Here is a 27,986-nt window from a genome sequence, read left to right as displayed (position 1 = left end):
AATTTTAAAAATGTGGTTTATGAGAAACTAGTCTTGGTCTATTCCTATATATACTGTGCGAGGCTAAAGGTTAATTAGTTAACATGTTGCTATTGTTTTTTATTAAATGAACCTTAAGAAAATACAGTTGGGAGTGCTAAATCAGGTAGGTTATTGTGGTCTCCATTCTCCTGCATGTAGGCTAAACATTATACCGCTGTAAGCAATATTTCAAAAACTGAATCAATGAAAAGGAGAATATGTAGCAGTGACATTTGCTTACTAGAAGACATAATTTTGTACTCTCTAGATGGGTTGCCTGTAACTCATGATCTCCCTGTAAGGTTGTTGCCCTCGGCATAGGACAGCTGGTTAGGGAAGATTGCTCTAACCCTCCCCTTTAATAAGGAAACCAGAAGCATCACTGGTTATTTATAGCTGCATCTTAAGATGAAAAATGAACACCTATTAAAGGGAAGGCTAGTATACTGTTACTGACGATTTTCTCTGCAACATGGATAATTTATCAGCTTTGTGGCAGGTCATTTACATGCTAATAAAAGCATTAGAAAGCAAGTCAATTGAAGTGACTTTATAAATTGCAAATGAAAGTAATTTTTATTACTCTACTTGAAGTGGTATCCGGCTGTTGGCACTATATTGTATAACTTTCTGCCTAGTGAGATGCCTCATTAAAACTTGAATCTTTCTAGTAACATATACTCTGCCATCGATTGCAATTTATCCCACTCGCCTTGAGCAAAAATGGAACGGGGCAAATGTTGCAATAAATAAAAGTTGTCCTGAGCAGTTTTTAAAAACATTTTTTTCTAGTGAATAAAATATAAACTTTTGAAAATGTTTAATAAAAAAGAACTGTTTAAATAAGTATTTAGAAAGTCACAGGCAATTTCAGGAAAGCAAAGCTGAATTTCAGTTACTTCAAGACCAAATCATAGTAATAAATTAATCCATTCAACACCAGTAGCTTCATGATGCTATTGACTCATGTATCCATTTAGACACAACAGTATTCATACATTTGACATCATAAATAATTCACATTGTTTACTTCATTACATATAAATTGCCTAGTGATAGGTAAATTGTTGGAAAGTTTTTATTCTGGAAGAATAATTTATGGCGGGTTTTTTTTCTAAATGTGTAATGTTATAACTACGTAGCAATGTAATGATCAAGTATTTTTATGTTTATGACATGTCCTTTTTTAATCAGCTGCAGTAGTAAAAAAAATCAAGAGTTGCCTGAAAAAGTATATACAAAATATTATTTAGTACACACACAAAATATTACAGTAGGTAAATTACATGCTGTTTGGGGTGGGTGGAAATGGGAGGAATGTATACTTCAGATGGCTCTGACAGTTAGAAATATTTTTTTGACACAAGGAAATGCAGCCAATTGATATGGATAATCATTTCCCCTTTGTCTACAATAGGAATCTGCTTTGCTACAAACATAGTGGCTTAATTTATCATTCTAAATCATAGATAAGGTTTACAAGGTTCTCTATAACTCCACACTATGGTTTGAAACATCTGACAATATCAGTGGTGGCTTCCAACTCACAATTATGGCAGTTGTTTTACCACTGGGATATTAAGTAAATGGAACATAAAAACAGGACAATCTTTAGGAAGATTTTTTTCATTTACATGAAAAATCAAGCCATGGTTTGGCTTCATGCTGAAACTGAACAACTGCTTTATACATTATATTAACTTAAGATTCAAAATACATAAATGGTACCAGCCAAAGGGAAGGATTTCTACCTGGAGTGTTTCGCATTTTCAATATTGCAAAATATGTATTTGGCAGGCGACTCAGATTACATTGAGACTGAATTTTATCTTCTGAGTTTTACAAAAATTTAAGTAGTAAAGACATAATTGGGATTCATCTCAAGTGCCCCCTTGACTAATCCAGCCTTTTATGCAAAATCAAGCAACAATTCTGAATCTTTTGTTACTTCGTGCGGCATATTGGTATAAGATGACCACAGGAAAATTTGTCGTCATAGAATTAAGAAACTGCTTCCGTTTTTTGGAGTAAACAGTTCTGGGCTTATAACAGCTTTCCAAACACTGTATGATAGCAGATTTACAGTTGGCATCCAGCTGCAAAAACACAGGTTAGGGTCCAAATTCATTTGTCATTACACATATTTTCTACTATATTTAAAATATCAGAATGTCTGTAAACCAATTGATATCATGCAATATGGGTGCATAAGTACATCAGCACGGGAGAGTAGATTTATGGCATTAGTGCATTTTCTCTCCAGTATGCACAATAACATACAAGGTCAAGTGCTCCCATCCATCTAGTGTCAGTGACTGAATAAAGTAGTATAGGATAATCATTAATGGCATAGTAGCTTCGTTTCTATATTGAGCAGAAAACGAAGATCTCTAGATAAAACACATGCTTACAAAACAGTGAAAAAAACTTCTAGGAGCCCAGATAACTGTTTCCTTGTCAAGCATTAAATGGAACTCAAAATGAACAAAAACGCTTTGTACAATATACAACACCAGAAATACACCCACAGTTTCCCATTTGGCAATGTTTTAAAAAAAAAACCAGCTTGAGTGTAATAAAACAGCCGCCCTGCCAAGGACAGGCCTAGATTCAAAGAAAAGTTAGCATAACTGCTCCAGTAAAAGAACAAATATGCACGGTGCTGCCATTCAGTGATTTCCCAGCTGCCTTTTTAGAGACTCTTGAATAAACTTTAAGGTTTGTTGATATAGGAAAGATTCTTTGTTCTTGGGTTTGCAAATGTTGAGGTGGCTAACTTCTACCTGAATGAGTTCTCCAATGCCCAAATCTGAAACAGACATGAAAGCAAAGAGCATTAATATCACAGAAAAGAAACACATCACCTATTTACATTCAAGGGACTCCCCACCGCCTACTTTTGAAGGTCTCTAGGCAAGAAAGTAGCCTGCCTGTCTGATCTGTCTCCGCATCGGAATCAATAAAGAATTAAAAGATTGGTATATAAAACAAGGTTGGAGTAGACCTGAAAATTTATTTCTGTTGCAGTAATCCATATGTTTTTTCACAGGTTATCATACATAATTTACGTCTTAACTGTTTGGGGAATATGTGCACTGGTTTGAAATAACTTTTTACACCCTTTCTACACAAAGCATATTAAAAGAAAAACTGCACCTCGTTTTCAAGCCAAACAAACATACAATTACACAACAAAGTATAGGTAATCCTAAACTTACAACCATTTGTTTAATAGCAATAGCAATAGCACTTAGACTGCTTTATGGTCTAAGCAGTTTACAGAGTCAGCATATTGCCCCCAACAATCTGGGTCCTCCTTTCACCAACCTCGGGAGGATGGAAGGCTGAGTCAATCTTGAGCCTGGTGAGATTTGAACTGCCAAATTTCAGGCAGCCGGCAGGCAGCAGAAGTAGCCTGCAGTACTGCACTCTAACCACTGCGGCTTTGCGGTTTAATATTCAAAGTTACAATGGCACTGAAAAAAGTGGCTCATGAAGTTGCAGTATTCCAGGCTGAGTAATCACCTCTTGTGACATTCCAACAAGCAGAGTCTATGGGGTAGCCAGGTTCACTTAACAACCATACCAATTTAACAACTTCAATGATTCAGTTAACAGCGGTGACAAGAAAGGTTGTAAAACAGGCAAAATTCCCTTAACAACTGTCTTGCTGAGCAACAGAAATGTTGGGTCTCAATTTTGACTTAAGTCGAGGACTACCTGTATAATATAAAAATCCCCACAACATAGAAAAGCCAGGAGCAATAACTTCAAATTGTGAGCGAATCCAACCCTCCTATTCCTAGTTGTTTCTAAAGAACTACATTTTGTTTGATATTACAGAAACTGTCCTAATGAAAATGTTCAAAAATTAATGTCGCATTAATTAAAATGTAGCTGAGCATGTTAAAAAAAAGTGAGTTAGCAAATTACCTTGGGACCTGAGGATGGTTGATCCAGTGTTCCTCAACTGGAAAACAATCATTATTTTTTTTGATTCCCCCCCCCATTAACTAATTTAATTTTCATTAAGATGTCTAATTTGATCTTCTTTTAAGATGTATGGAGTTCAGCTCCCAGAATCCTGCAATCAGCCATGCTGGCTGCAGGATTCTGGGAGTTGAAGTCCACAGCCTTTAAGTTGCTGAGGTAAATAAACACTGCTACAAATGACTGCAGACAGACATTTCCAAAGGGGAATGCTGGGATTGTCAAACCTGCAGATTCCACTGGCACGACATGCAGACTCAGCATTCTGCCAACTCGTGTTGGCAAAGTTTCTGCAAAGCTTAATACTGGAAAGTTCTGATTCTTGGCAAAAGAGATGAAGTCATCATTCAGTGCTTTCAGGGCAGGCGAATCTGGAAAAATGCATAAAAATGAAATGTGGCTTTCTTATTTTAGACACTGCGTTTCAGGTGGAGGTCTACATTTACCCATAATATTTTTCATCTGGAGGATAGATTTCAGTTCAGAAAAGTGGCATCTGCCTGTCAAGCATAGATTTTAAAGTCCAAGTGCCATTCTGGTATATGCAAGCAAGGCTAGATGGTATCCCAGCCTCTATTTGTTCTGATGAAGTACATGTAACCCTCGACTGAAAATATTCATTGCAATGGCACTGACTTACAACCAGTCCTTGCACTTACAACCTTTGCAGCATTCTCACAGTCACATGATCAAAACATGGATGCTTGGCAACTGACTTGTATTAAGATGGTTGCAGCATCCCAAGGTCACATGGCTGCCATTTGCAATCTCCCAATCTGGGAAGCCTGATTCACTTAACAACTGCATGATTCACTTAACAAATGCAGTAATTTGTTTAACAACTGCGGCAAAAAGGTTGTAAAATGGGGCATGACTCACTTAACAATCATCTCGCTTAGCAATGGAAATTCTAGTCCCAATGGTTGTAAGTATTTCTATGTGTTGCTAGCTTCCTATTGAAAATAAACAAAGTGGCTCATGCACAAAAGATCTATCTCAAATTCTAAGAGTTCTTTTTCTATCCAGGAATACAAGGAAAGGGAAGTAGGCGAAGGAGCTCAAGGACAGAACTTCCAGTACACAATAAATTGGTGTAGGTGGGCAGGTAATGCAGAACCACAGCTGCCCAGAGTTGCTTTCAATTTAAATTTAATAAATAAATAACAGGCAAGGTGTTATGAAATGATTAGACTTTAGCTGAGTTTGAATTGAAGATACATCTGAACATAACTAGAATTCCTTTTTGAGTTCCTATTTAATATTGGTTTCACACAGTTCATGATACGGTCTGGGAGCAAATATTGGGATGCCTCAAATCTGAACTGGCAGGTCCTCAAAGTGATGCCATGGGACTCTGTCAGATGCCTTTATGCTAGCCTTATTTATATTTAATGGAATCAGAACATGGATGTCATTCAACTCTACCTCCCTCTTTCTAGAGGAACACTGTAGAGGTTCTGAATGGTGGCTGGAGGCTGAATGGGTAAAGAGGTTAAATTAATTGAGACTAAAGTACTTCTGGCTCTTGCATTAAAACCCAAGCAGTGGTGGATAGAGTTGAAAATACAGTTTCATAATTTAGAGTCTTCTGAGGCCTAATCTCTAACTAGTTCCACATAAACTGGTATTCATGCACTCACCCCTGCCTTTCTTATACGTCTAACCATGTGAAACATGCTTCATATTACACAATTGGCTGTTACATCACATCTATGTTACAAGACTTTGGGCACTGTCATCATGCAACCACTTTACTGGGATAGCTGAACCAGCTTCCTATTTATTTTTGAGTGAAGGATATCAGAAAGAACACTTTCTTCTGTATAAATCTGCCATCACCAAGGCTGTTGACAGAATGGTCATGCTATGTTTCATTGTCCCAGAAGACTACCTAGCTAAGGTCAGGATAGAAGGGTTTTCATTTCTTGCTGAAGCTCCTTCCCCTCACTTGTTGACACAAATCTGTCCTGAATGCTTTTGGATCGCCTTAATAAAGCTTAAAGAATTTATTCTACTAATAAAGATGCTGGACTGAAAACAGGAAAAGCTGAGCTCTGTCCTAGCTTAGGCACAAAAGCCAGCTTGGTGATCTTAAGTTCATTCCTTCTCATTCCTAGGAAGAAGCCAAAATGGCAAACCACTTCCAAAAATATTGCCTAGAAAACCACATTTCCATTAAGCTCCATCAAAGGAATAAATAAAAATGAACCTCAGTGTTACTTTGATTAGTGTAAATAATTTGGTTTTATTGTTAATATTTATACAGAGAGGGGGGGGAGGGAGGAAGACAGCTATAGAAAAGAAAGCTATGTTTTAAATATATACTTTCCAGAACTACCCCCCAAAGAAACAAACCTTTGCTGAGCTCTTTGACTCCCACAGAAGGGAAGAGCAGAAATCGAATATTTACAGAATATTCAGCTAACCGGGAGCCATGGTGAGGAACACTATAAAACACAATTCCCCGTGTGCTGTCCACTATGGGAGCCATTTCAGGGTCCATGGAAGCATCCAGCAGCATTTTCTTGACTAAGAGGCCTGAAAAGAAAAGCCTCCATGAAAAGGGATCAATGCAGGGCTGTGATGTACTTATTAGAGAGATACAAAACAGAAAATCACTCTCCCACAACTCCTTGAAGACGTTCTGGCTTGCTTTCTTTACAGAAAAGGAGGCTCAGTCCAACTTCCCTCCTCTGGAAAAGCAGGGCCTCTTTCTACAAGCCCTAAACCACCTCTACCCAGGACAAGAGATACCAAGTTGGCCATTAGCCCAGTCTGGTTATATGCAAACGGTACAGTTATTTAGAAGCCTTATATGGCCACCCATCTTAAGCAATTCTGGGCAGCTCACAGCAACTATAAAGCTAATAAATAAAACAATCATAAAAACAATAAAAACTGTAAAACAAAAAACCTGCAACCTAAATGTTTCCCAAAGCAGGTTCAACTATCCTTCTTTCATGCCTATTATACAATCCCAGCACCTCAGTAAAATGGGAGATCCTTGAAGGAGATGGGAAGTGTGGAAACGTGACTAATAGGCAGACAGACAGACAACAGATGGGCCTTAGCAAACAAATAAGCCAAATCTTAAAAGCTTTCTAAAAGGCTAGAAGGATGGAGGACCTGTGGTAAAACACCGGCAGGAGGGCATTCCACAGGGTAGGGGCAGCCATGGCAAAGGCATATTTCTGAGGTCCCACAAGATGGCAAGATTTCAAGGGGGGGGGACACACGGAGTGTGCATGCCCTATCTGATTTAATGGAATGGGTGGATATTTTTAAGGAGAAGTGGTCCTGCAAATAACCAGATCCTGTGCCATGCAAAGTTGACAGAACATAGTATCTCTGGCACACAACATAATAATGCATATCTTAAGGGAAGATGGACTCTATGTACAATTGTGTGTACAATTGTGACAGCTTCTATATATCCTTTCCTGTAAACTGCTGAATGCCAGGAACTAGGATCTTAATATTTTAGGATAGCTTGAAAGCCGAATGTGCTGTTTATAATCTTCTAAAGTGCAACGGTCAAAGAGTTCAATTACTTGTAGAGGGTTTTGAAGGCTACAGAATAAAATCTGATGCCCCAGTAAGATGAAATGGGTCACACTGTGCCTCCTGGTAGACAACGTAAAAGCAATCACATTAAAAAATAATATAACTTTCTTTTCCAAATCCTTCATGAATCTTCCTGCTTGGCTTTCAGACAAACAGCTGTGAAAGTGCAGAAACAGACTGAGGGGATGGAGGCACTTTAAGTCACATCTAGAAAGCCCATTGGCACTGTGGAGTTAATATGACATTTTTAGATAGAACTATTCCAAGTCAGTGCATGTGAAATCTTAGCTTCTCCATTCATTTTTAAGAGGTGGTGGGTTATTGATGAACAAGGGTTTGCTGGTCTCATGTTTTGACAGATATATGGTGGATTGCCTCCTGTGCCAAAGGAAAGAGCCAAGGCCCAGCACTTGAAATGTCAGTACTCAGAAAACTACAAACAAATACACTGAAACAACTATAGGGGAAAAGCCATTACTAAAAGTTGCCTCAGTTTCCAATGGAATGGATGTGGGAACAAGCAAGAGGTTATAGAGAGGTAACCAAATTACTATGTATTCATCGGTTTATTAAATGGTCAAGGTAAGCTTAGTTTCTAGATATTGTTTTCTGGCTAAACATGATGCTCTAAGGACACATACATGTAATTCATCGATGCTTTCATTATGCCCCCAGGCCCCACAATATTTCAGCAGACACTTTGGAAACTATAAGAAAGGGCTGAGAGGGGATGAGTATTCAAAGAGATGCTTACCATCCTGTCATGCTTGAAAAGGAAATCTACCAACAAGGTGTATTGGAACACATGAAGGGTCTAGGTTGTGTTAGCAGTGCAGTTAGGAAATAAAAGAGTGCCAAAAATTAAAGGAAGTTGGGCTCATTACAGTTTGAATACATACACGCTAAAGAGGCAGATATTAACACTCCATAGTATTAGTGGGGAAGAAAGTCGGTAACTATTCATCCACGTAAGGTTTAAGACTGTTTTCTGACAAGTTTGGTAGCTAAAAATCAGAATTTTCAGTAGAGAGCTACTGGAAATCCACAAAGAGCACTTTAAACATTCACTAGTGACTGAAAACACACCACATCTAAACACATATGCAGTACTATTATTGTAAATCCACATGGGGATTGCTTTCTATGTGGCTCAAATGAATCCTATGAACATTGCCTTCGAATGGAAGCAAGGTACTATATTTACAGAGTTAACAAGCTTGAAAAGGTTTGTTTTAAAGTTGATACAGAAGACAATGAATTTACCGCCCATGCTATGTGACAGCCATATGAGAGGCCTGTCTCCAATCCCAGCAGCTCTTAGTTTCTTGAGAAGCTCAGTACTTCGATACGCAAGAGATTCTCTGCAGATGAGACAGCAAAGAAAACAAGAGAGGCAGGTATAATAAGACAGCATATTCTGAAGAATCAGGTTATTTCTTGGCAGCTTTACTCTCATTTCCTTAAACCCAGCTTGTCTCCATAAAGGTTATCCCCCCACTGCCTAGCATCCTACTGAAAATGTTGGCATGTTTTAGGGCAGCAATTCTGAAACTTCTCTTATAAGTAAATCAACATCCCCTATTACTAAAAGCTTTAAGAACAGTGTCCCCCAACCTTGGCAATTTTAAGACAGTGATCTTCAAGTGCTAAAATAGTTTCCAATGGCCAGGCTATCTGGGAATTCTGGGAGCTGAAGTCCACAAATCTTAAACTTACCAAGGTTAGAAGATCACCACAAAAAACAGGTGTCAAAACTCAGTGCTTGTTAGCACTACAAAACAGTTGACCTTTCAAACAGATTTCATGAGACTCTAATTTAATTAAAAACATAAACAATTACTATGGAATCACTAAATCTCATCAGGTTTTTTAAGCATGATTAGTGAGATTTCAGGTGGAATGCCAAGATCTGATGCAATAATATTTTTTTAAAAAAAACCTTAGATTCTATGATCCTGCAGATTCTGGCTGTACAATATTTGCTTTAAATCAAATCTTGCTTAAAATAATGGTTAGCATCCAGATAATCAAATCAATATGCTGTATTTCACATAAACATACAGAATATATACAGAATGTTACAACATGTTTTCTGGTATGCACAAAAGATTTTGACTGATATGTAAACACAATATTTAAAAGTCATGAAGCAAACATGGAAATTAATGCATTACTTAATACTTTAAATAAGTATTCAAAGTACTTATTTAACATCTCTTGTTATTAATCAGCTATTTAACATCCCTTTAGATTAATATGAATATCACAGAATCACTATTCCAAATACTGCATTAAGTCAGCAGCTACAGTATTATCCAAGTCTCCTTATGGGGGAATTGAAGAAGCAATTTTGACAGCACATAATCACATTATCTGGGACAAAAAAAAATCACTGTTTTGGGAATATCAAGTCTCCCTACATATTCTTCAGGGAGCAACCACAATCTATGTATGTGGTTGCATTAGGAGTATATTGAAAAGTGTTTGACAAGATTATAGCAATTCTGCCAAAGTGTATTCAATTTCAATTGTTTCAATTGTTAAACAAAACATGGATTAATGCAATGAATGAATCCACCTAAATATTTTAAGACTGATCTTAGTATACATGTACATCATGTATACAACGAAATTGGTTTTGATCTTGCTCAATCCTGACAGGGCTCTTTAAGAGTTTATATAATAAGATCAATCTGTTATCTTAATCAAATACAGGTATGAATTTAGACTGCTCACAATGCAATAAAATACATAAATGTAACATTAGTATTAAATATTAATGTAACAATGTTAATATATAAGCATTATATTCACATCTAAAATCTACAAGATGATGTGTACAAAAACATAACAGTTTCAGGTTTCTACTCCTATTCCTTACCTGTAGCTCTCTACGGGACATTTGGTTCTCCAGTCACTAAGATGGGTATCATATTCCACAGAAATAATTCTAAGAGATGGGCAGTCAGATGCTAACCAAGTCTAAATATACACGAAAACAAGACAGAAAACAATTGTGTTCAGATAAGTGTTTAGGCTTCAGGTACTACAATGAAGACCAGCAATATATTTTCAAGCGAGATGAGTGAATCAGGGGAGTAAACTATGATTGCAGCGCATATCATCTAAAGCAACTTGCTAGCAGTATCTATTACCTTAATTTCAGCAATGCAGCATTAGTCTTATAAACAACCATTGTGCCTTAAATCCATAAATATAGGGCCAAAGTTTTCATTTTATTCTTCTAGGAGATAATGTTACTACGGTATCATTCTGTTTGGTGGATCCCTACCAATTAATCAAAGCCTCTGCATTTGGGTATGTTAGCAGGCTTCAAAACATATTTTAGAAAAGATCAAACTGTCACTTATGACTTGTTATTCTTCTAACAGCAGCATAAAGCAGAAATCAAGGAAATGGTACCTTTTCTCAGTCCAAGTATAGTAAAAGGAAACAAGAAAATGCTTTATCAGGAGAGATTCTTAATGTACATGTACAGTAAGCAAATAAATGTGTTGCTGGTTACATAGATATAACTGAATAAAAAGCTGTTCACACAAATGCTGCTGTTTGTTATTATTTTTTAAATTGATTTTCTATGGAATACATTTCTTAGTGTTTAATAAACATCGTGTTGACTGGGTATTTAATTTGCTTAACAATACAAATTTACATTTTTAATCTCCACCCCTTTTTTCCAACCATGGTTAAAATAGATTCCATGTTTGATAATATTTTACATCTTCTTTCTGTTTAATTTTCAATGTCAATCTATCCATTTCTGCACAATCTAGTATCTTCCTGATTATCTCGTCGTCTCCCAGTATATCTTTGTTTTTCCAGTATTGTGCTGTCTGTTATTTATGTAAAAACATAAATAGGGAGGAACTGAAGAAAAACAATTGGAAAAAATATGAAATATTGGGGCGTACAAACTGAAGTTGAACACTTATGGAAAAAGAAATGAATTGTTAAAGCAATCGTAATTGGAGCCTCAGAGCAATAAGTAGAGGACTTTCTTGATATCTGGCAATATTGAATCTATGGAACCCGAATAACCTAACTTTACAAAAAAACCACCCATCCTGCTTGGAATTGCCTATAGTTTTAAATGCAATTTTAACAATTCTTAGTTTCTTGGTTAGGACTTATTAAGTTTCTTCCCCTCTTAGACTGTAGATTACTCACACATCACCATCATTATCATCATCAACCAGTTTCATCAGCAACCAGTGACCAGGACTGCTGTTGCTAAACTATGCAGTCATAAAATGTGATGTCACGGGACCTATTCGCATAGCAACAGCAATCCTGGCAGTCCTGGTTAGCAATAGCAATAGCAGTTAGACTTATATACCGCTTCATAGGGCTTTCAGCCCTCTCTAAGCGGTTTACAGAGTCAGCATATCGCCCCCACAGTCTGGGTCCTCATTTCACCCACCTCGGAAGGATGGAAGGCTGAGTCAACTTTGAGCCAGTGAGATTAGAACCGCTGAACTGCAGATAACAGTCAGCTGAAGTGGCCTGCAGTACTGCACCCTAACCACTGCACCACCTCGGCTCTTGGTTCCTGTTGTAATTCAAGAGATGTGGTTAATGATTCTTACTTTTGGCCAACATTCACTGTAGTCATCTTCTGCATCCATGTCCCTGTCATCTGCAGACTGCTCAAGGTCCTGTTGTCTCCATGTTTTAAATGCTGCTCCCAAAAGGCCATGAACAAAAAGGACATCAGCTTTAATGGGCTCACTGGTAGAGAGAAGTGATAAAGAAAAATACATTATTAATGAGAGTATCTAAGTCAACAGGCTGCTTGGGAACTCCTGGAATTCTAGTCTGTGCATCTTAAAGCTGCCAAGGTTGAAAAATACTTATCTAGGCAAAGAATTCCTCTCAAATAAATGCAATAATTCCTATCCCATCTCCACTAAAATTATTAGTAATGGTAGAAACAAAAACTGATGGAATTATTCTAAATTAGATTCCAGACCAGAGCAAGGAACCAAATGTTGACTTATATCTCCTTTATTTTATGAGATGTAGTGATTCATTAGAAAGTTCCTTCCAAAACCTCAGAGGTACTTTATTTTCTGCTCTGCTTTTTTTCCAAGCTTTTTCTGCATGCTCCTTTAGCCAAATGGACTCTGGACTTCTTTCTATCCATTGTCTGAAACTATTTTGTGCCCCCTAAGGTAAAAGTTCCCCTTACACATATGTACTAATCATTCCTGACTCTAGGGGGCAGTGCTCACCTCTGTTTCAAAGCCGAAGAGCTAGCGCTGTCCGAAGACTTCTCCATGGTCATGTGGTCAGCATGACTAAATAGCGAAGGCGCACGGAACACTGTTGCCTTCCCACCAAAGGTAGTTCCTATTTTTCTACTATTTTTACAGGCTTTCGAACTGCTAGGTTGGCAGAAGCTGGGACAAGTAATGGGAGCTCACTCCATTATGCGGCACTAGGGATTTGAACCGCTGAACTGGCGACCTTTCTGGTCAACAAGCTCAGCATCTTAGCCACTGAGCCACTACGTCCTTTTTGTGCCCCTTAGCAAGGTGTCAATCTTAAGCTAAATTTACATCTTTCCCTTCTCACAGTTATTAATTTTCAGAGACTTAACTTCCGCAAGACTGTATAGACTACACATTGCTGTCTTGAAGGCTTGAATGTTATGCATAATGTACAGTATTAGCATCCTAATGGTAGTCCACAATATTGTAGGTTGTTCTCAGTGGTGGGTTCCGGATCCCAGTGCAACCAGTACGGTGCAATGGGGCCCGGGATCCACCAAATGAACGCGTGCAGTATGTGTGCACGCGCGTGCGTGCATAATTACCATCTGCAACGCCTCCATGACACTCCAGCTGCTTGGTGGAGCGTCACGCAGACGCTGTACACTCCATGCATGTTACCCCCGAAGAGCTCAAATACTGGTAAGGCATGGGCGGGCCCTCCGGAGCACTGTACCAGAATGGTACCTGGTGCTCCTGGCAGGCACCGGTGCTCCTGGCAGGCACAGGTGCTCCTGGCAGGCACTGGTATGCCCATTCCGGGGCATACCGGTCGTAACCCACCACTGGTTGTTCTCAATCAGAAACCACAATTTGAACTGGCAACTCAGTCATTAAGAGAAACTGTTGCTAAGTGAAACCATGTCTGTGCTTATGATATTGATTTACAGATCTGTAAATGTGAGGATTGGATGTAAAGTCACTTTTTCATCACTATGTAGCTGCGAATAACAAGAGTCACTAAACAAGGACTATTTGTAGTATATTTATAATGCCCCTGAAACAAACATAAAGCCAAAGCAATTTACACATGTTGACAAACATCTATGAGATTTGTGCAAAAGATTTTGTCCTGCTCTTAAATTATTTGATCCATGCTGTGCATAACAAGAGCTAACTAAGGTTGAAAACATTTGCTGTCTATGCACCCAGGCAATATTGAAAATCTGCCTGCGTTTATAACAGTTGCCTGAATTTTTTCCTTTCGCTCAGAATAAAAGGAAGGGGAACAGAAAGAAAAAACTTCTCCCTGCACAAACAATTCCTCAGGCCAAACTGTTAAATCTACCGGAATACATGGTTACAGCAGCATTTGATGATTCATTAGTCAGTCTCTTACAACTGGATGTCTGAATCACCTCCACTGCAAAGTGGGCTGCATCAGTAGATCGAATCATGCTAAACTGTGGTTACAAACAAGTCTGAATTACAAAACAGGCTTAATGTAAGAGATAAGAGCTTGCTTACTTGGTTCGACATTGTGGGTGTAAAATGTATACACCATCTGGGTACTTTTCTTGCACCACTTCCCTGTCCAGATTAGCCAAGGCTCTCGCAGCGTGAGAGGATTCCATGACGCGTGGAGACTTCATCATAGCTGCTAATATAGAAACCCATCCTAGCATTGAATTAAAATAAAACATTGGGTCATTGTTACCTACTTGTATGCTTTATTAATGAAAGTATATTTAATATAAGTAATAAATATGTAGGAAAGTATGGTACTATATAGACTGACTGCTTTTTACCACATTTTCTCTGGCAATTCTCTGCAAAATTATTATTTGTTAGCAACTGGAAGTCGAAAAATTTAATTTCTCCTGTTCATGTTTGAGGCTATGGTGTAAGACTGATTATAACCAATAATTCATGCAGGAATATCAACAGGCAGGCAGGCGGGCAGGCAGGCACACCATGTCACTCTATGATTAAGAGTATACTGTCTACTCAAACTTTCTGCTATAAAACCCCCTCCAGAAATAAACAGTCTTCCTGTCAGGAAAACCTTTGTTTTAATCATTCATCTATTTGATTCATTAATTCCTTCCCTTTCTTGAGAGGAATCCTGAATAGAAAAGTGTACTGCCTCACAAACTGCAGAAGTATAAGTAGTTTCTGATCACTTCCTTTTTTCCAAAGATGAATTCAATATACACCCATGGATAGTTTCTGTACTATGCTTAACCAATGAGAATATATATTTGACTAACTGAATGAATTGCCTGGAATATTAAATAATTAAATCCCAACTCTAAAGTATTGATTTCCAAAACCCTATAACTCTTGTAAGAAAAAAATATCACAAGACAAAATATTTTAATAATTCTTTCCCAATTAACAACAAAGGCATTTGCTATTACCTGCACGTGTTATGGATGCATGAAGATGTTCATCTAGTGCCATATTTCCAATTATGTGAATGATACTTCTTTGTATTTTGCGAGAATCTCTATGGAGGTGATACAACTTTTGTAGCAGTTGAAGTCCCTTGTTTGCTTCAATTTTATTACAATGGCTAGGGATCTGAAATGATATGGGAATTGCAATGACGAGCTGTACTTGAATGGTGTGCAAATCAAGTACAAAATTATTTCATGCCCAAAGAGTCACGGGGATTATCCAGACACTGAAATAAAATTAAAAGTGACTTGAGAATGCCTACACTGTCTCCATGGCAGTACTGTCCTATTTCCTCATAACGACTTAAGTAGAGAATAGTACCTACACATTTTACAATCTATCTTGGGTTTTTAACAAGGCTTGAGCAGGGATTTTCTCTTCATGCCTTTACCTTGAGTCTGAGAAGGCTGCAAATAGCTGAGTTCAACTGTTTAGCGGCAAGTGTGGGTAGAGGCAGAACCCAGAATAGCGCTAAAATTAACTGGTTTGATTAAAAGGATCATTCATTTAAGAGAAAAATATTTCTTTCTTCTATTTTAAAATGAAAATCATAGCCTATTATCATGAAAAATATGAACGATGTCCAAACTTTTTGATCTTATTTTCAGCTTGTTGTCACAACTGAGATCCAAAGAGAGCTACAGGCCCAGACTGAGAAATCTCAGGCTAGGTGTTTCTGCTGCATTACCTTGGAATGTTCCACTAAAGCTTGCAGAAAGAAGAGTTCCACTGTCTTTGCTGGTATGGTACTAAGACTTTCACAATATGGAAGCCCATTACCTCCAAAACACCATAGGCCCCCCTGGAAGAAAAACAAGTTGGAAATTAATTTCAGAACAACAGAAGGAACAATGTGAAGTTTGATTATAACAACATTTCTGTAACAATGTGTAGAATTTTGCATTTGTTTTATAAATTAAACACAAAGAGTACAGTGTACTCTAATGGGTCAAAGGAAACAATAGACCATGTCTCACTTTACAGAAAAGATGCTATAACTGAACCATATTAAAAATACTGACCAGCAAGACACTATCACTATCATAACAGTCATTGGGGCATTCATGCTACTAACATTATTTTCCAGGCAAATTACTCAAAAGGGATGTGAAAAATTAATATTTTTTAAAGAAACATTTTATTATTCTGAAGCCAACATTTTTTCCAGTAAATAAATCCCAATAAGAATTTATTCCGCATTGTCAGTTAATTCAAGGAACTGATATAACTGTAATATGTAATCAGCTGAAAGCAAGCAAATATTACCATCTTCTCATTCCCTCTGGCTCAGACTAACCCTCTAAATTAGAAACTTACTGGCAAGACAGAATAACAGTTGAACTCATTTTCAGTTTACTTGAGAAGTAAAAATCAAAGTATAAAATCATGGTATCCAATATTGCATTTTCAACCTTCAAATATATTCAGAGACTATGTCACTTTTCATATCGAGGATTTAATAATTTATCTCCGGCTTCATAGCCCAACAAATCAAAGACCCAACATGGTGTACAAAGCTAAAATACTGTAAAAATGCAAACTAAAACTGGAATCACAAATACAATACATTAAGGAAGAAACACACAAATAGAATGCCGGTTCTAAGTACCCAGTTGACTAGAATATTGAACTCTGAATTTTTGAGAATATACCTTTTGGGCAGCTATGGTCTGGCTGCTTTCTCTTAAAGCTAAAGAAGTAAAATACTGCACACACTGGTCAAGATCTGTTTGAGGTAAAGATACCAGTAGCAGTCGAAGTTCATCTTCTAAGCAACAAGTCTGAAATATGAAACCACAAACATTCCTGTTTATTGTATCTTGTTGATGAATGACTCACATAAAAAAAGTTTTTATAGTATGAAGTAGCATGAGATTTAGTCTATAAAGTTCCAGATTAGGGGTGCAATCCTTTTCTGTTGAGACCATATTCCTTCAAGCATAATCTGATTAGGGAAGTACGTCTAAGGTGAAACCAGAGGATACTGCACAGACATAAAGTAACTCCTAACAATCACCTAGCTAACTATTTCTCTTTCTGTTTTGCTCAAATAGCAATTCTTGTGACATATGAAGGATAATTCACATAGTAAACTGAGCTGTTGGCTTGAAAAGGGTATTTGAAATTAACTAAGAACTATATCATATCATAGGGCAGGATGGACAACACTATGCAGCCTGAGATTCTGCTGCCAACATTGAGCAGCAAAATGACCAAATTTCTGTGGCACAATTTCAGGTCAGTTTTAGTTGTTTTAGGCTAGGGCTATGACATTCATTGGAAGCAGTTCAAAAGAAGTCCTGTGGAAAGCAGCTGCAATCACAGACATGAACTAGGTTTTTATTTCTTGTTCCGGAGTATCTCTTCTGGATTAAATCCAAAGTGTGGCACAGACAGTTTTAGAGGGTTTTCAGAATGTGAATGGTAGAGTTTGCCTATTGATCTCTTCTACTCCTGCGCATAGGAAAGACAGTAGCCCTGAGTCCTCTCACTGCAATTCCCATTCTTATACTCCACAAGGCCAAGTCTGGAGTTTTAAGATCATGACTTCTATTACTGTGCCTCCAGTGAACTCCTACTCAGGGAAATGGGACAATTTGCCACAGCCAACTCATTGCAGCCAACCCGCCATGGCCAACTCGCCAGGGGACAACTCACTGTTGGACAATTTAACAATTCTATTTAATTATTTAAAATAAAATTATTTTAATTTTTGCCATTCACATTTCATTCTTTCCCTTCTTTTGCATCCTTTTCTTAATGATTCTATTCCACCATTTATTTTATATTAGTGTAACTTTTGCCTTGCAACAAGTTGTCCTGTGGTAAGTTGTCCCACAGCGAGTTGGCCGTGGCAATTTGGGTGTGGCGAGTTGGCCGTAGTGGGTTGGACTCGGCGAGTTGGCCACAACGAATTGTCATAGAACCTTCCCCCCCCCCCCCCCCAAGACACTGATCTTCCTTTCCTATGACACCTCTGGGCTCTTCCTCACAGTCATATTCATGAGCTCTCCATCCATCCTTGAACCCGGAAGAAACTATACTGGCATACTGTAAGTTGCACTGCTCCCACAATGTATATCTCTATCACATATCACCGAGAAGGCCAGGCAGGGTTGCTGTCCTGAAACAAACTAGGGCAGGGTCCTTTCAAGACAGCAATTGTTGGATGTCTTGTTATTTCCTCTTCCACCCAGCATGGACTAGTGGTGGGGTAAAAAAAATCAGACACCGATTATTTCAGAGAGATCTTGAGGGCTGGGGAGGGCAGAAATGAGCAAAATCCGGGCCATGTTTTGCTCAATTTCCCCCCCCCCCAGCCCCCAGGAGCACTCTATAAACTTCCTAATGCCATTTTTTTGACAAAAAACGGGCCCGTTTTCGTGAAAAAAGGGGGCATTTTTTGCTTGGTTTTGCCCCCCTCCCCCCGGAACACTCTACAAGCCTCCTAAGGGCTATTCATGTCCTTTTTGGGGGGGGGAAACGGGCTCATTTTAGCGAAAAACAGGCCATTTTTAGCAGGTGTGCAGAGTGCAAAAACTTTTTTTAAAATTTGCCTCTTCAAAACCTTGGTGCGTTTTATACTCCAGTGCGTCTTATACTCCGAAAAATATGGTAGGTAAAACAATCTAACAGCCTCAGGGACCGTCATTCATAGATTGATTAGAGATACAGAGCAGAGAAGCCCAAATCAGAAGAGAGCCCTCGGGGTTATTGGGCCTCTGGATCTTTTTTGCCTTTCTCCCTCCTGAGGTCGATTTCCCTCAGGAGTCCTTTCAGTCAGGCAAAGAACATCTTCTCTTAGTATTTGATTGGGACAGGTTGAATAAAAAAAGGATTTTAAAAATACGCCTGTCCATATGGATGCCTTCCGGGCAACTGCATTATACTACCTACCTTGGTCAATTCCCAAATATTAATTTTCAAATATCTACATAAAAGACATCACTGCAGTAAAAAGGCTGTTCAGATCTTATTGTACATACATCTTTTGGATTCAGTAAAAGATGAGGCGGCAGGAAAAATCTCAAATCAACATCTTTACTCCGAGCTAAAGCAATGGCCATTCTCTGGTCACTTGTTTGGGCAACAGTCCTGTACTGATAATCTGTACTAAAACAAATATAAAGTTAGGATTTTCACTAATCCGAAATATATTTTTTAGCAAAAACTATGTAAACAAGCAATACATCTTTGCAATTAAAAACCCAATGAGGATAAGCTATCTGTTTGGAAGGGACTCCCTACCAAGGGATGGCAGAAATAAACAAATTCCCAATTTTGAAGAACAAGGACCTGGGTGGGTGAGGGAGATTCAGCTGTAATGCTATTAGCAAAACTGTTAACACCTGAAGTTTGTATTGTGAAACAAAAGTTGCCAGTTTAATTTCAGAGTCCTGTGGACAGGAATAGCATTCTTAAAGCTTTTCAATAGGAAGTCTGACCTCTCACTGTAAAACACCCATCCACTGGTTCTTGGTGAAGTAAGATATCAGAACTGAAAGGATTCTACTGTTTTTAAATAAGTTACTGTCAAGTGTTAGCCCACACCACAGGTGGCTTGCTCCCGGTTTGGCCCAAATTGGGCAAACAGGTAGTAACGGCGGCGGGAGGCTCCACCCGCCCACCCAGACGCTTCTGCGCATGCACAGAAGCGTCATGTGCGTGCGAGCAAATTGGTAGTAAAAAAAATGGCAACCCATCACTGACCCACACCCTAACTGAAATTCAGCAAACCAAGAAACAAATATGCTGAGGGTCCTAATCATGGAATGGTTCTCTAGCACAAGCTCCAATTAAAATAAATGGGTTCTTGTATGGTTCCTATTTAGTCTGTAGAACTTGTATAAGAAAGCTTTCTGATATGTTGTGCTGCTATTCATTGGCTATTCTTTTCATAGTACTATGTAAGAGATAAGAGCCAACAGCAACTCTGTAACTATCTGAATAGATACCATTACCATGCCAGTAACGATTGGCGGCCAATTCCTGCACAGCTTGTAACCGGACCATTTTATCATTTGATTGACTTCTTTTCACAAGCAACCACAAGGCATAATCGCGCTCTTCTGCATCAAGTGTACTGAAGCGTTCTTTACCAAACATAAAATAGCACAAGATTATTATAGTCACTTCATTTCTATCTTCACATTATCATTATGATCTTAACTAAAGATCATATTTTTGGAGTATCATTTTAAAGCATGCAATTTCCTGGATCCACAATTAGGTGGCAATACCTAATTGATCTTGGCTAATCCAACAGGCTAAGGAGGTAAATTCTTGGATGATACACCTTCAGAGAACACTAGAACTACAGTCAAGATTGGGTTACAATCCCAGAAAAAGGTAATTGTAAACAACTTTGTTAAACTTGTCAAGAAACCTATACATGATTAGTATCAAGTTTGATTTGAAGGAGATTTTTCTTAATATAAACGATTGACCATTCAATTGAATGGACTGCTTTGAATCTGGAAAGTGAAGTTTAGTGGCCATAATCAATAGGTTATGGACTTAAATGGGACTTGATTCTGCACAAAATTGTAACACGAGAATATATATTGAACTACATTTAAGTCATTTTTGCGTCCTAGTGAGAATCCTGTAGATCCCAGAGTAGGAAGGGCCTTCAAGTTAACACCTGTTCAGTTGCAGGAATCCAAATTAAATCTTTCCTGCCAGATGGCAATCAAGTCTCTGCTTGAATGCATCCAGTGAAGCACATTACTTGACTGAACAATTGGCTCTTACTACTGCACTGATTTTAAGCCTAAATCTCCGAATAAACACTAACAAGATATTTTATTTATGAAATAGCAATTGGATTAAGAATAATTACTAACATTTAAGCATAACTAGCATGTTCAGAGCCAGTTCCAAAGACTGTCACTGTTCCAAATAACAAACAACAGCCAGATCATGGTAGCTTTGCACTTTAAGTGTTTGTGTGTGTGTGACAGGGATAAATTTATTGATTTCTCAATATGGAGAAATAGCATTGGGAGGAGGGAATGGAAAAAACTACATCTGTTTAGTTCTGCATGGTATGAAATGTTAAAGGTACAGAGCTTCTGCTTCTTTTAAAAAAAATAACAGTTTTAGATTACAGCAAGTCAATAATGACATTCCTAAAGTTTTTACCAAACCTACCATCAAAGGGCTTTTGGAAAATTCGAGCATGCATTTCTATAATTTTCTTGGCTGCACGGTGAAGTTTCTTTCTCACTTGATATATAACTCCTACAAAAACAATAGAGTTCATTTTGGTCAAATGATATATTATTGTCTGTCCTTATACATAGGCCAGAGCAGGAAACCGATTCTACAGAAAGAACTAGAACTATATTTGAGTGAAGTAGGACTTAGTAAACAATTTTTGCAAGTTTGTTTGTGCTTTCTCTTCCCTTCCCCTTTCCTCCCTGACTTATGAGTCAAGGAAAACTCAGCCTAAGTCTCTTCTAAATACTATATTATCTCCCTCCCCAGGATCAAAGAATACTTCTGTCATTTTTGTTTATAGAAGTTTCAGAATATTTGCTTCAAGGCCATCTCCCTGGCTCCCTACATATATAAATTCCTGTCAGATTCAACAGAAAGAGAATGCCATTTGCGTCTTTCCTAATAGTATAGCCTCACCTTCCAAATAAAACCTTGAGGCTCTGTTTGGGAAAAGGTGCATCACCAGCCAAAAAGGAATGTTACCAATACCAAACTAAATACTGATCGCCAGCTAAGGATCAAGTGTTGACTTGCTCTCAGAAATGTCTGAGGATTGCTACAAATGGGCTATTTGTCGGAATAGGAGAGATATATCACCAAATCAAGCTTATAGGATGGATAGCCATACTCTATTAATACAATTTCTTAATAATAGACACAAGGAGGAAAGAAAAAATAATGATTCAACTGGATTTAAAAAAAATATAGAAAGCATCCTAATGGAGTCAATTTCCAGTAGAAGAGAATATTAAAAAATGGGAAAAATATTCTTATGAGGAAAAAAACCCAGAAAATCTGATAAAGTTCTAATAATAGAAGAGAACATGAGTAAATTTCTTCCATAATCTCCAGTGTAACGTTCTTCTTTAAGCATCAGGATGAATATACTAGTTCTTAATTGGTATTTCTTATATTCAAACTGTGTTTCTAATTCATTCTACTATCAACAATAACTTAGTTTTTCTTACCTTGATAGTCACTTTGATCTAAAGAAACTGTTTGTAAGTAGATGTAGGATTTCAGTTTTTCTTGTTGTACCACTTGGGTATCAAAACTGAATAATTTCCTTAAAGTCAGAACTTCATAAGTAACAAATATACAACCACTTAAAAAAGCAGAAGACAGATATCAGTGTAAGCATTAAAGTACAGATTTAAACCTAAAGCTGGCAATTCTTTTCCATAGTTTTATCAGCTGAAGAATTTCCCCCTCTTGGTGGGGAAAATGTGGAGTTCTACATAGGATGCCCTGAACTCATCAAAAAGAACATATTGTCTAACAAAACAAGAAGAAATATACTGATAAAGGAGAATATTCATAGCACAGGGTTGAAATGAGGGATCCTTGGTGCTCCTCTGAGCTTGGTTGTTTTCTTGCAGATGTTTAATTACCCAGGTAACATCATCTGTGCTAGAAAAGAGCAGGGTTTGTTTTCATTTTATATATTATAAAATGAGTATATAAAAGGGAGAGCAAACCCTACCTATCCCCTTCTAGCACTGATGTTACTTAGATCAGGTAATGTAAGAAAACAGCCAAGCTTAGAAAGCACCAAGAAGAAATGTCCATTCACTTCCTTTTGCCCACTTTCTTCTCTCTCCCTCTCTTGATTCCTGTTGATATCAAAACTAGACAAATCAAGATATGCCTGTGGGATACCCTTTCCTTGCTACCTTCTATCCATGCTCTATTCCATAATCATATTCTGATGCTAGAAAGTAGCAAGGCATAAATCATGCAGAGATGGAGCAGGAAGAGTATTTCAGATCAGCACAAGCCACTAAATTATCATCTCACAATCTTTATTGCTTTATAAATATAGGAAACAATAAATAAATACATGAAACTGAGCAGGAAACACAATCTGCTTCTAAATTTAGATTTCAAATAAAGAAAGGCAAAACTTGTTTGTGGATTAAAACCAAGAGAGGAGAGGAGAGAAGAAGAGAGGAGAAGAGATGAGATGGGAGGGGGCCTGTCAATTCTTTCAAAACTCACAATTTCTAAAGTTTTCAGGAATGACCAATTCACATAGCTTATTATTAAAGGGCCCAAATTTTAAATGACAAACTAATGCAGGAATTGACTGCTACCATGCAATACACCCTGTTTCCCCGAAAATAAGACTTTCCCAGATAATCAGCCTAATTGGGCTTTTGAGCGCATGCGCTAAAATAAGCCCTCCCCAAAAAATAAGCCCTCCCCCAAAATATTGCAACACAGCAAAAGCCATGAGGTGACCAAGCTCGCTGTCTCCTGCACCTCAAAAATAAGACGACCCTGAAAATACAACCAAGTGCTTATTTCGGGGGTCAAAAGAAAATAAGACCCTGTCTTATTTTCAGGGAAACACAGTATTAAAGAGGGTCATACTTAATTCTGCACCCGCTTTTAGTACTAGATAATATTGTCAACATTACCATATACACAGCATTTAAACAGTTACATACTATCTATCTATATCTATATCTATTCACCAGAATAGATGAAAAAAATAACACATTAAACACCTACAAACGATGATACTTTAGTTTTATTCTAAAAACAAAATGAATGTTTACCAATAAAAACTTACCCCAGAATAAGTGAGCCAGTTAACTTCACAATTTTTCCTTAAAAATTAAAAGCTTAGTATCACTGCATGTGCAAAACAGATGTTTTAGTACAAACATTATTATCAATAATGAGTTATATACAGAGGTGAATCTAACTGTACTTAGTTATTATTAAAATAAACATACAGAGTCCATTTAACTTCTAATTTAAATAGTGCGTATTTATTAGCTGTTTTTATGCCAACACAATAAAAAAAGATTCTTGGAAGTTCTCATAGAAAACTAATGGAATATAAAACAAGCCACATGCAAAAATAAAAACAATGCTGCCATAATTCAAAGAGAACAAAAATATGGTAATACTGAATTAAAATAAATTAGGGGAAGGCTCTACAATGGAATTCAATCCTTAACAGCTTGTGGAAAATCAGCAAAGAGGGATGATCTTCATAACATCAGCATTGCAATAGAAAAGCAGCGCCTTCTCTCACCACCACAACCTCCCCAGATTCTTGAAAGTGTGGGGTGCATATCAGTTTCTTATTGCTATAGCTAGTTGGTTGGTCCACAGATGGCTAGAGAATGTGGCTCAGAATATATTCAGGTAACAAGCCATGAAGGGCTTTATAGATCAAAACCGGCACCTTAAACTGGATCCTAAAATCAATTGGCAACCAATGCAGGGTCCACAACATGACAAAAAGCTCCCATACTTGGAGCCCAAAAGTGTACAATTTTTCAATATTTATAACCTGCTGGATTATAGTGAGCAGTCTAGACAGATAAGAGCATGAGGTAGTGTTATCAAGCCTTTAAGCCTCAGGTAAGACCCTAAATAATTAATTTAATGGTCATTTAATTAATTCCTATTCAAGGTTATGGAAAACGAAGTCCTACTTCTTAGGACGCAAGTGGCAGCTCTGTGTAAGTCTAACCACTTAAAAAAATTTTTATAGTTGAGACTATGCCCGCTCAACGATGAGATTTTTTCTGGGAGGCATTCTTCAGACGAGAACACACAATTTGTCAAACTAACCTGGCAACAAAGTTCAAGTTGTGAATTAAGAAGAATTTACTTCTGAATAAACTTGAACAAAAACACTGGTTTCTTCCATTAGTCTTTTAGGTATGCATGATCCTCCCACCACCATTCTGAAAAATTTTATATTATGGAAGACATATCATTGGATTCATAAAGTATTCTAAACAGATTTCATCATTGTAACTCATAGTTTCGTTTATATTACTAGTTTGAAAAATCAAATGGTACAGTATTAATTCTTACAGATGACTTTATCAACATTTTTCTATCTAAAATTTCTATGACATCTTTTTTAGATGGCTATCATTTCACACTATGGAAAAGTAAGCATTTCAACCTTGTGCTTAGAAAAATATTCAACTAATTCTTAAATATGGTTTAAATCTTTAAATAGTGATGCAGAGCAACGTCACTAAGATCCTGCTTAGAGATCCTATCTTCAAACAGACTTTATATTTCCATTGGTATATATATTTCCTTTTAGAGGGGAAAAAATCAATAAATCAAAAGTTCTTCATCAGTCCTACCAAATGGTGATAAATATTTCTCCAAAGGCTATCTCTAGGAAGAATACAATTGCCACCACTTATGAAATTTTGTGTAAACCCCCCCATGATTTATAGTTTTGATAAATAGACAGATTATAAAGAAGGGTGATGCAGCTTTAGAGAAATAGCTTAAATCTTAATTGTATCACTGATATGAAGAAAATGAGAAACAAGTGCTTCACATCTTTCTTTACCCTTTTTTCTTTTCCTTTTATTTGCATTTTTAGCCTTTTCCTTTTCTCTTCCTTTTTTCATTCTATTTTAGTTTGTATTATTTATTATTCTTAATAAAACTTTCAGGTAGCTAGATATAATTTGCCTAGGTAGGCAAAGAAGTGATGTGCAGCAAACTCCAAATGATGAATTTATCTGGGAAATCATACAAACAAAATAATGATAGAGTCAGGCTTGTAAATACAGAATTGCACTTACTGATATCTTTCCATGATTGATCAACTTTCCATGTAGAACCTAAAGTTCCTATCTTTCTATAGCAAACCACACAATAAGCAGCCAGAGACATTCTGTAAAGGTACAAAAAACTGATTTAGCTCATCAACAGGATTTTAAAAATTATTTTATATATCAGTTATGCCCTAATCTAATACATAGCATTCTTTCCAAAAACATATATTGCAAGTTTAGTACAGGATTTCATGATGTAAAAAAAAACACACCCTCCAGGTATCTTTCAAAGGAAAAAAGAATTATATCATTTTCTAAACATTTTGATACGGGAAGTCTTTCCCTTCTGAATTTAAATGAGAGATGCCATTCATCTTACAATTCAAAATAATATATTGTGCTTTGCTGTATTTTTATAAAGTAATTATTTTGGCTGCCCATCTACACTGGAAAAAAGAGAGATTCAGAGACACAATAAGCAATTCACCGAAATCTAATAAGTTTGCTGCCAATCTATAGAAATATTATTGGAACCATAGATAATTATAGGGTCCTATCTATATTCTATAGATAACTATAGAATGATAATTCTGTGCAAATTCAGTACAAGGAATAGAGCAAAGAGACCAATCAAGCTTTTTTGGGGTGAGACGTTCTACTGATATGGTATCATTTGATTCAAAAAAATCCTGTGTTTCCTCCTGTTATACCACTAAATCATGCTGTCAATAGTTTGCTGCTTATCCCATGGTTAACTTTGGGGAGTTTGTATGTTACACTTAATATTAACTAGTTTTGCTCAATAACTTAGGGTGAAATAAAGCGAGATGGTCCTTAGTTCAGTAACCACAAAGAATACTAGATTCTTTGAGTACGTATTGAGTATTCAGTATAAATCCACGTTTGAATAGAACTTGGTTTTAAAAATAAAATAAAACCTACACATCAGTTTTTAGATCTGGGTTTTTTAAAAATAAAATAAATAAATCTGTTTTTTTTTAAATAAAATAAAAGGTATCTCTCAAAATATCTAAAATGTGCTATATATGAAGATAAAAAGTTTTTTTAACCCAACTGTAAGTTGTAACCATTTTTTTTATATGCAGTACAGCCCTGGGACCATAAAAATCAAAGGCAGCCGGGTTAGCAAATGAAGCTTTGTTGGTGAACAAGCTTCTTGGAAAACAACAACACTGCCCGACCATTTCAGTTTTGCAGTGACTTGTAGCTCAACCTGATTAACTGCCTTGCAGATGTTTCTGAGAACAGAACGAAGAGTGTGGGAGGGGTGACTAATATCATAGCTGAAGAACAACATTCACTAGGCAAATAAATGTTTTATTCAGAAAAGAAAACCATGGCGCATCTCCCTGCACATCTCTGAAATGAAAACATGCCTCCAGTACAGACTTTGAAATAAAATTGCAGCAGCGGCTCTGCCGAATGTAAAGCGTTTTTTTAGCCTTTAGCGAACGTGCAAAAAAGATTGCAATTCGCAAACAGCATAGAAATTCCCCAGTTCTCACTTTAGAGGTGCGGCACAATGAAAAGGGTACGCTCTAGGCAAACGGGCTTTATGGCTAGAGTCAAGTCTATCATTGCAGGTTACAGCTATCGTTATATAATAATGGACAAATGAGTTATACGAGCATCCTTCGCAACATTACTCCTTAATTCAGGGATCTCTCCGGATAGACAAGGCAGGTCCTCCAGCCCCGACTTCGCAACCACGCACCAGGCTGGCCCAAACCACCGCTTCTCTCTTCTCCTCCTGCCGCCTCCTCCTCCACCTCCACCACCCCTACCTGCCCATCTCGGATCCCCGTCCCACTGTCAACGACGAAGCCTTGCCATACCGCCCACGCTCTGACGTCAAAGCGACCCACCTGACGTCACCCGGAGGACCGCCCTTCATAAGAGCAAGCCAATCCAAAAGCAATATAGAAGG

The 27,986-nt window shown here is 37.4% G+C and overlaps 1 protein-coding gene across 3 annotated transcripts; it reads right to left on the bottom strand.

Annotated features, from left to right (window-relative positions):
- Positions 1-824: 824 nt before the first annotated feature.
- On the bottom strand, positions 825-27,899 carry SERAC1 (serine active site containing 1). 3 transcript variants are annotated; one of them, XM_087718235.1, is made up of 17 exons: positions 27,844-27,899; positions 26,066-26,157; positions 24,064-24,100; positions 22,457-22,593; positions 21,420-21,509; positions 20,228-20,359; positions 19,253-19,374; positions 16,919-17,047; positions 15,955-16,068; positions 15,227-15,389; positions 14,334-14,484; positions 12,183-12,324; positions 10,457-10,557; positions 8,839-8,936; positions 6,367-6,549; positions 4,239-4,382; positions 825-2,830 (listed from the first exon to the last, which is right to left on the bottom strand). In XM_087718235.1, exons 1-17 carry the CDS (start codon positions 27,849-27,851, stop codon positions 2,691-2,693), a joined length of 1,983 nt encoding a protein of 660 aa, XP_087574361.1. In that variant the 5' UTR covers positions 27,852-27,899; the 3' UTR covers positions 825-2,690. The 3 variants fall into 3 exon arrangements, with proteins under 3 accessions (XP_087574361.1, XP_087574362.1, XP_087574363.1); XM_087718236.1 differs by lacking the exon at positions 27,844-27,899 and adding an exon at positions 27,706-27,835; XM_087718237.1 differs by lacking the exon at positions 27,844-27,899 and adding an exon at positions 27,774-27,826.
- Positions 27,900-27,986: the final 87 nt, after the last annotated feature.

Source organism: Thamnophis sirtalis, unplaced genomic scaffold (genome assembly GCF_051295495.1).
Source record: "Thamnophis sirtalis isolate CommonGarterSnake01/CBP01778 unplaced genomic scaffold, rThaSir2_p1.2 scaffold_6, whole genome shotgun sequence".
In the NCBI taxonomy this organism is placed as follows: domain Eukaryota; kingdom Metazoa; phylum Chordata; class Lepidosauria; order Squamata; family Natricidae; genus Thamnophis; species Thamnophis sirtalis.
Note: the sequence above shows the minus strand (reverse complement) of the source record. Positions and strands in the feature narration are given on the sequence as shown.

Excerpts from the sequence above, each read along its gene's own strand:
- SERAC1 (XM_087718235.1), bottom strand. Across the intron at positions 16,069-16,918 it reads AGACCATAGCTGCCCAAAAG|GGGGGCCTATGGTGTTTTGG; the intron begins GTATATTCTCAA and ends TTTTTCTTCCAG. Across the intron at positions 14,485-15,226 it reads TGCATCCATAACACGTGCAG|GATGGGTTTCTATATTAGCA; the intron begins GTAATAGCAAAT and ends ATTCAATGCTAG.